This window comes from Micrasema longulum, unplaced genomic scaffold, assembly GCF_059751315.1.
Source record: "Micrasema longulum isolate JH-2025_06_02 unplaced genomic scaffold, ASM5975131v1 h1tg003388l, whole genome shotgun sequence".
NCBI lineage: Eukaryota > Metazoa > Arthropoda > Insecta > Trichoptera > Brachycentridae > Micrasema > Micrasema longulum.
Window position 1 is genome coordinate 19,501 of NW_028280456.1, and position 7,915 is coordinate 27,415.

General features: G+C 31.0%; 1 protein-coding gene across 1 annotated transcript; it reads right to left on the minus strand.

Moving 5' to 3' along the window:
- Positions 1–345: 345 nt before the first annotated feature.
- Positions 346–7,109, minus strand: LOC148270805 (uncharacterized). Its single transcript, XM_088242182.1, has 5 exons — positions 6,949–7,109; positions 5,534–5,677; positions 4,070–4,290; positions 2,521–3,988; positions 346–1,265 (listed from the first exon to the last, which is right to left on the minus strand). Exons 1-5 carry the CDS (start codon positions 7,067–7,069, stop codon positions 1,096–1,098), a joined length of 2,124 nt encoding a protein of 707 aa, XP_088098308.1. The 5' UTR covers positions 7,070–7,109; the 3' UTR covers positions 346–1,095.
- Positions 7,110–7,915: the final 806 nt, after the last annotated feature.

The following is a 7,915-nucleotide window of genomic DNA, read 5'->3' on the forward strand; positions in this document are numbered from 1 at the left end:
TTTACGTAACACTTTAGGGGACAAACTAAGCTGCGCACTAAACTTTTATCAGCCTTCACAGACAAGGTACCTTGAATGATAGCATAAATCACTTCTTTAAAATAAACAATCCCACAATCTAAAGATTAAAGACCAAAAGTGCATAAAAAACTTTTTTGGTATCTGTTACTCCTTCTTGTGATTAGTTTGAAGAGTTTAAAATCTTTTACACTAGATGTCTCCGCTATCTTTGAAAAAATCTCAACGTGGCCTAAAAATGTTATTTGTATTTTTGGCATTATAGACTAATACAGGGGAAACTTGAGCAGTTATAGTGGAGATTTGAATATAAAAAAAACACAAATATTTGAGTACAAAAAATGTTTTCCAAAATAAAAACAATATTTATAATGAATTTTTTTATAAAACATTTGTGTCCATTATGATTAAGACTTAACATGTACCTACACATATTTGAATAAATACACTTTCTTAAATACAATATTATACAATGTAACTACATAACTACGTAGAGTATAGCTCTTATGACCACCCAAAGAAAGTAAACCTTGATTCAGGTATAGATTTCAATCAAATCGGTTGTTATGATAATACAAATAAATAATGTGTGAGTAAGTTTGTAGATTTTTGTTCACATCATAAATTCCTATCATTGACTTTTCTCCCATAAGCACAATCAAAATATTAGAATATTATAAAAACTTATTGATTCGGATAAATTGAAAGGCAGATATATTTTAATGAAAAGTATAGTGAGAATATTTAATTAATATAATATTCTGTATCCATCCAAACCAAATTCTCGCAAGAGGGATTCGAGTTTGATACTCAAAAGGATCACAATAATTAAAAGCCATTTTTGTTTCAAACAGAGTTCTGTGTGTCTTGGCCTGTCGTGGTGCTAGAAAAAATATTTAAATAATAAAATAAATGGTAAAATACTAAGAATTTCAAAGATATTTTAAGGTTTTATGCTGTCTTCAGCATTTTTTATTTTGTAAAATATTACTTTAGCGTAATTTATGTTTTTTTAGAAAACCAACCACCTACAAAAATATCAATTTATTATGATTGAACTCTTTTCTTAATATTAATTTATGTTGATGGCGGAGGTGTAAGTGTAGACGGTGGAAGATGGGCATGGAAGCGTCGAGCTGATCGAGCCCAATGTCTTGCTGGAATATGTTGCTGGGGAGAAATCAGAGCGTCAGACATCACTCCGAGCCTTACTGTTCCTGCGTAGTTCTGGATTGTAAAGGACATGCCTGAAAGAGGAAGCCAGATTTAAAAAAATCAATAATAATAATAATTATAGTTAATTGATTACAGTAATTCCAATTATAAAAATCCACTGATAACCATGATAATGTTTGGTGGAATTGTTACTTTAGAACTTGTTTTGTAAAATTTGATTATAAATAAACGCCACTATGTGCACAATGCTGATTTTAAAAAAAGAATATAATATGCATTTAGATAAACTTATTCATGTACTATTTTTGTGAAGTTTCAGATTGAAGAAAAAAATGGCCCACTATTTTTAAGGTTGTAATCATTATTCCATTTCACATCACTTTTTGCAATCTTTTTTTAAAAATTTTTTTTTTAAGAATTAACGGCACAAGTACCTTTTACATTACATACATACATAAGTATTATTAAGTATCTTATACGAGTACCTAAACAAACTAGCTTTAGAATAGTTTTGAAGCAAAAGACTTTTGGGATTCACTTATAGCATTTAAGAGGATACGTGGTGTCAGAGAAATTTGATAAACAGGTATTTGAGCATATTATTTCTGTTACTCTCTCACAGATGCCTCCCTGTTCCACGTTAGACTGACTGTGCATAACTAAAATCATACAAAACGGGTTCGGTTGTCCCTTTCTCCCCCCCCCCCAAATTGAACTAGTTTTGTTTTATTTTTTTAAAAGAGTATCAGAATGAAATATTCTGTGTTCGTGCTTTTTCAAATTTCCAATATTATTTATCATATTTGTATACCATACGACTGAAGACGCCAGATAAAACTGAGTACTTTTATAAGTTTTTGGATGATCCAACTCCCATAAAAAACAATGTATCAAAAAAGCAAAATTACAGAGATACGTCGATAGTAAATATCTATAGTGAATAAAAAATCTCTACTTGAGTGGTATAATCCAGGAAGAAAATACGAGAATACGTTTTATGAAGAAAAGTGAGACCGCGTTTTCTCAAGCAGGCAATCAATAGTATTTCGTTGGTTAAGAAGGATGTTTTTTCCCATTTATAAGACATTTAAATTTATATTGACTGTTGTCAGATAAATTGAAAGATAGGATCATGCGATAATGATTTCCCTAAAAAAGCCAGGATAAATATGTGGAAAAAGTTAGACATTATAGCGGTAAATTACAAAAGATAAATTTATAACTAGGCAGCCACATTAGTTCCTTTTTTCTCCACCTGGATAGAAAATATAATGTAACGCACCAATTCAGTATGCTTTTGATATTAAGTAAAATGAAAAAACATACTTATATTTCCTTGTGGTGGTCGCCAACATAGAAGTGATGATACTGTGTGTCCCCACCTTGTAGTACGATGATGTCGGTTTCTGTTTTTACCTTGTGATACTTCAGTAATAGCAACAGCATACTTTCTAGTTCCATAGTTAAGTGCGACCCTTGAAACAACTGCGGGTACAGCTTGCGTAATGTAAGAACGCCAGCCACTTAGAGCATTAAGAGCTCCTTGACTTTCCTGAACTCTTTTAAGTTCTGTCGCGATAGATTGGATTTCTTCACTTACATGTTCCACAGAGCTTTTTCCGACAGGAAGAGTCAAATATACTATACCGCTCTTTTGATGTTTGTACGAAGAGTTGTTTTCAATTGATGCTAAGAAAGTATCACAAGTAACCGTTCTCGCAGTTGCCAGCACAACGTCAGGAATCGAAACGCCAGATTCATTAAAATATTCTTTTAAGCAAGATGTTGCCATTGCTAATAAGACTTCTGTATCCGTAACTTGTTCAGAAACTGCGATTTCTCTAATCCATCTTTTAGAAACTGGCTGAGACCACGCTATAACTTTCCTTCCACAGGTAGACATATACTGCAATTGATGTTCCTCTTTGTTAGTATCACCAAAGAATATCTCTTGAACAATACTCATTGGTCCCATGTAAATTAATTTGGCACAATAAATTACTTCTCTACAGGAAGCATATAAAAGTGGTAAATAATTATGAAGCAATGCAACAGTACTGTTTGGATATAAACAATATTGATGCTTCGAACAAGAACGAAATGCATTTAGCTCGTAACATATTTTAACTGGAAACTTTATAAAAATTGAAATGTTTATCCATACTATGAATTTAATAATGTTTACGAAAATAGATATAGGGTTTAAGGAAATTAATACTGAAATTACAATAACTCCCAGAGTGAGACATCTTCTCAATGCTTCACGATGAAAGATTGAGATAAAATGAGTTATATATGATGCAGGATCAGTTTTGGTTTGAGATGCAAATTTACCAAACTCTTTACAAGTAGATACTAATGTAATGATAAATATTGCGATGCAATGAAAAAGTCCGGGGTACTTTTTGAATAGTTTTGGTGACTCAATAGGATCATAATCTGATATGAACTCATTCCACGCATTGGAAAAACTGTCACTTAATCTTATATACAAAGAAGGAAGAGCCGACGGTGTGTGCAGAACATTGCTCAAGGGATTGACTTCGGTAACATCTGGTCTTTCAAAACTGTCATTATTAGAAGAGTGACTAGATGGATCATTGTATTCATCTTCTGGATTGAGCAAAAGAAAATCTCCTATGTTAAGAGCTTCCTCTTCTTCCAATAGTAAATGGTGCACTCGTATAAGTAATCCATATTTAGGTTCAGAAGATACGATATTTGGAATGATAATTATCTGCCAGGGAGGTAAGTATGTCGGAAGATATTTGGAAACTATATCGCTAACGTGATCCTGCAAAAAAAAGAAAGTTTAATAGGTACATCAATTTATATGAATTGACATGTTTTGCATAATATATATTCAATTTCCTACCTGAATGTTTTGATCATTTATAGGCCTTCCTCTAAACTTGGGGCTACCATGAATGAGATGATTGTCTATAACAATGGCAGTTGACATCGCCCAGGCATAATTTCCCCAGCATGACAGAAGTACAGCCCGTAGTTTAGGAAAACGCAAATTTCCTAGTCTGTCTTTCTTTTCTATAATTTGTTCTAGCAGTGCTTGTTGTATAAGTGCTGGGTCACATGTACCTATAAATAACCATTGAAATATTCATAATAGACACACTTTTCAATTTTATAGATGAGACTTGTCACTTACGAGTGTAAAATAAAAAAGAATACTTGTATTTTTTTATAAAAAGGATTTGTTACTATATTCATATATAGATGACAATGGACTATAATTTATCAGAGTTGATAGATGTTTATACCGAGGCAAAAATTCATGGAATAAGAAAATCTATTTACAGGTCTTAGGGATTACTTGTTACAGTGAATTGTTTGCTTTGTGCGTATGTGCGTACACATAATTTTGTTTAGTTTACATTTCTTCATACCCTCTTTTGCCACACTTGCCTTCACGACATGCTTTGGTCAATATGATAAGGCAAAACTTTTTTTTTAGGTGTTTTTAAAAAATGTTTTGTATTAATATAAATTGAACATTTGAAAGGTTCGATTTTTCCCTTTATTGGGGACTATTTAATATTTAAGTACACTATTTTAGTTTTTTTTAAGGGGATCTTGAATTTTTAAATATTTTTATATTATTGGAAACTGTCATAGGGGTAGCAAAAAGTTGAAAGTTGTTTTCAGTTTCTTGGATTACCCACAAGCTGGTCCAAGAAAAGGGAAGAGCATCAAGACGGAAAGAGAAGTCATTTTCTGAAACCGATACCCTAAATAAACTCAAAATAGAAAACGTGATTTTTTATCTTCAAAGCCCAGCAGAATTGAGAATTTACATGAAATAAAAATAACAAACAGCAAGTTTATTATTTAAATGAACACCTTTTATTTTATTTTAATATAATTATAATTATATAATTCAGTGCATTCCAGTCTGATCCGCTGTAAGCTTAAGGTTTATCCACCGTGGCCCACTTCTGGGTCACAGTGGATCGATTTTGAAGCTTTTGAATGTCTCTTTTGATTTTTTTAGAGAGAGCAGAATTTAATGATAAAGTTCAGAGCCACGGAGGTCCTTACATTTAGACTTCCCTATTTACCTCTCAATTTTTTTTTCCATATAATATGGTAAAATATCTTATCAAACTTAAACTTCTTAGACGGTTAAATCCAATACTTGTCAACAATGATTTTAAAATATTAAAGATATTGTTGGTTAAATTATGCGCCTGTTTGAATTGATGGACTAATCTGTCTTTTATTTGTGTAAACTAAATTTTACTTTTTAATTTGCACACAGCTTAATTTTAAGTTAGTGGATATGGAAACAGTATTAAAAAAATATTTATATTGTGTAACCTACCTTTTATAGTCATGAACACATTGATAACACCTTGGTTTCGATGCGTATCTAGAAGCGTTCTGATGGAGTCATTTTCCACAAAAGTCAAATGAGGAAATCTGTTGGCGAGAAGTTTAATCCATAGATATTTTGATATTCTCGCAGCTGTAAAATAGTAAAAACATTTAATGATATAAGAAATGGAGAAAAAAATGTGATGCACCCAGTTTTGATAATTTAATAATTCAGCTGTTTTTTTTACCTAAATAAAAATTCAGTTATACGCCAAATCATAATTATTAACATGATCAGGTGTTGTTAACTTTTGTGTGGCTATGATGTCACATGACCCTATAAAGAATTTTAAATAATAATGTCGTATTTTGCTGTAGCAAGCCTAAATTATTATTATTATAAATTATGAAAAATAGGTTATTAAACAGCACATATAGATTACACATTAAATTTTTGTTTTTAAATACCTGTAATCCAAAATATATTATCTTTTGCTTAATGTTACATGATGTTACAGGAGTTTAATAAATTGTTTCATAATAAAGGTTAAATGTGAAATATTCATAAAATCAATCATATTATTTTGACTATTGAATCAATAAATTTGCATATCTATTATTTTTAATATTCTGTCATCCATACTAAAAAAGATTGAAAAAACTGTAAAGAATTATTCGAGAGATTCTGATAACTTTCTTACGGAGAAAATCTCTCTTATAACCAATGATTTATTAAATTATTTTAGAATTGCAAATGTTTATCTTTAATTCTTATTTTCTTGCGCACACAAGACAGTATTCTATATATAGTTTTTAAACAATTAGTTATTATTTTCTCTTAAGAAGATATGCGGTGGATGGGAATTTTGATGAAAAGGTATTTGAACATTGCTTTTCTGTCACTCTCTCGCATATGCCTCTCCGATACTCTGTGAGATAGACAACCGCATGTCAGATTGATTTAAGAAAGAGTATCAGAATTAAAATTTCTGTGCCAATACTTTTTGCGTTCTTCAAAAATACTTATCATATTTGTATAGTGTATGTCCCGTATGTAGTGTATAGCAGATAAAACTGAGCACTTTTAAGAGTTTTTGGATGGTTCTAGTTCCCATGGTAAACAATTTAGTAAAAAAATAAATCAATAGGGATACACCAATGATAAATATCTATAGCGTATAAAAACATTTGCTCTTTTATAGTGCTATAATCCTGGGAAAAAATACAAAAAACTATTTGTACGAAGAAAAGTTAGACCCCGTTTTCTCTTGAGTTTAGTATTGTTTAGATCATGATCGATTATTAGTATTTACAAGACCACTGATTCAATTATATACATCTACCGGTTAAGCATTTCGTAAAAACAATATATTTAAAGGAGACTAAACTAATATTTACTATATAAAAATTAAAATAGCTTACCAACATAGCAGAATAAAATGATTGGAAATGCACATGCAATGATGACAAATGCAACAATATTTAGAAAGTGAATGAGAGCGCCTGGTCTTAAAGATTTTCTTTCTGTTGTTACGCTGGCCATTTTGAATTCTTAAATGGGCACAGAAGAAATTTAATTATGCCCACCTAAAAAAAAACAAACATTACGTCAAAATTAGTGAAATTTCTTGATGGAAGTTTATAATATTTTTTTATTTTTTTTATCAATTTGACATTTTAGAAAACTCCTTCATTTAGCAAAACACCTTCAAAATATATCCCTCTCCTCACACACACACATCTGAATTTCAAATTTTATGTATACATGAACATCTTAAACTCCTTAAAAACCATACCAATCTGATGATGTCACAAGTGATGTAACCGATTATAAGTGTACCTGAACATACAAATTATTTAATAGATTGATAAAAAACAAATTTTCAAACATTTAAAAAAAAAACACTAAATAAAAAAAAAAGATGATGCGCGGGTGAGTGCATAGCATGTCCTGCTTTCTTTTTGCGAATTTAAAAAATGTAGGTATTCCTTACGACTTAAAACTGACACACTACTCGTATATTGTTAATATTTAAAGCATTAACTTTGTGGTCGAATATTTTTCTAAATGTTATTAAATTATTGTATTTAACCACTTATTGACTTTTCTATGTCTACCGGTTTCGAGACGTCTCCATCTCTTCGTCAGGAAATTAATTAAACCAACATACAAAACCCAAAGAGACGAACACAAAACCTGGAGAGACGACCCCCACGAAAAGACGGCTACGTCTCGAAACCGGTAGACATGGAAAAGTCGGTAAGTGGTTTTATACAAATATTTAATAACATTTAGTAACAGGAGTTCGTTCCGTAGGTAGGGTCGCAGTGAGTCACATCTTGCTGGAAGGTGTGATTATATTAAATGCTGCGAATGCCCAGTTGCGTT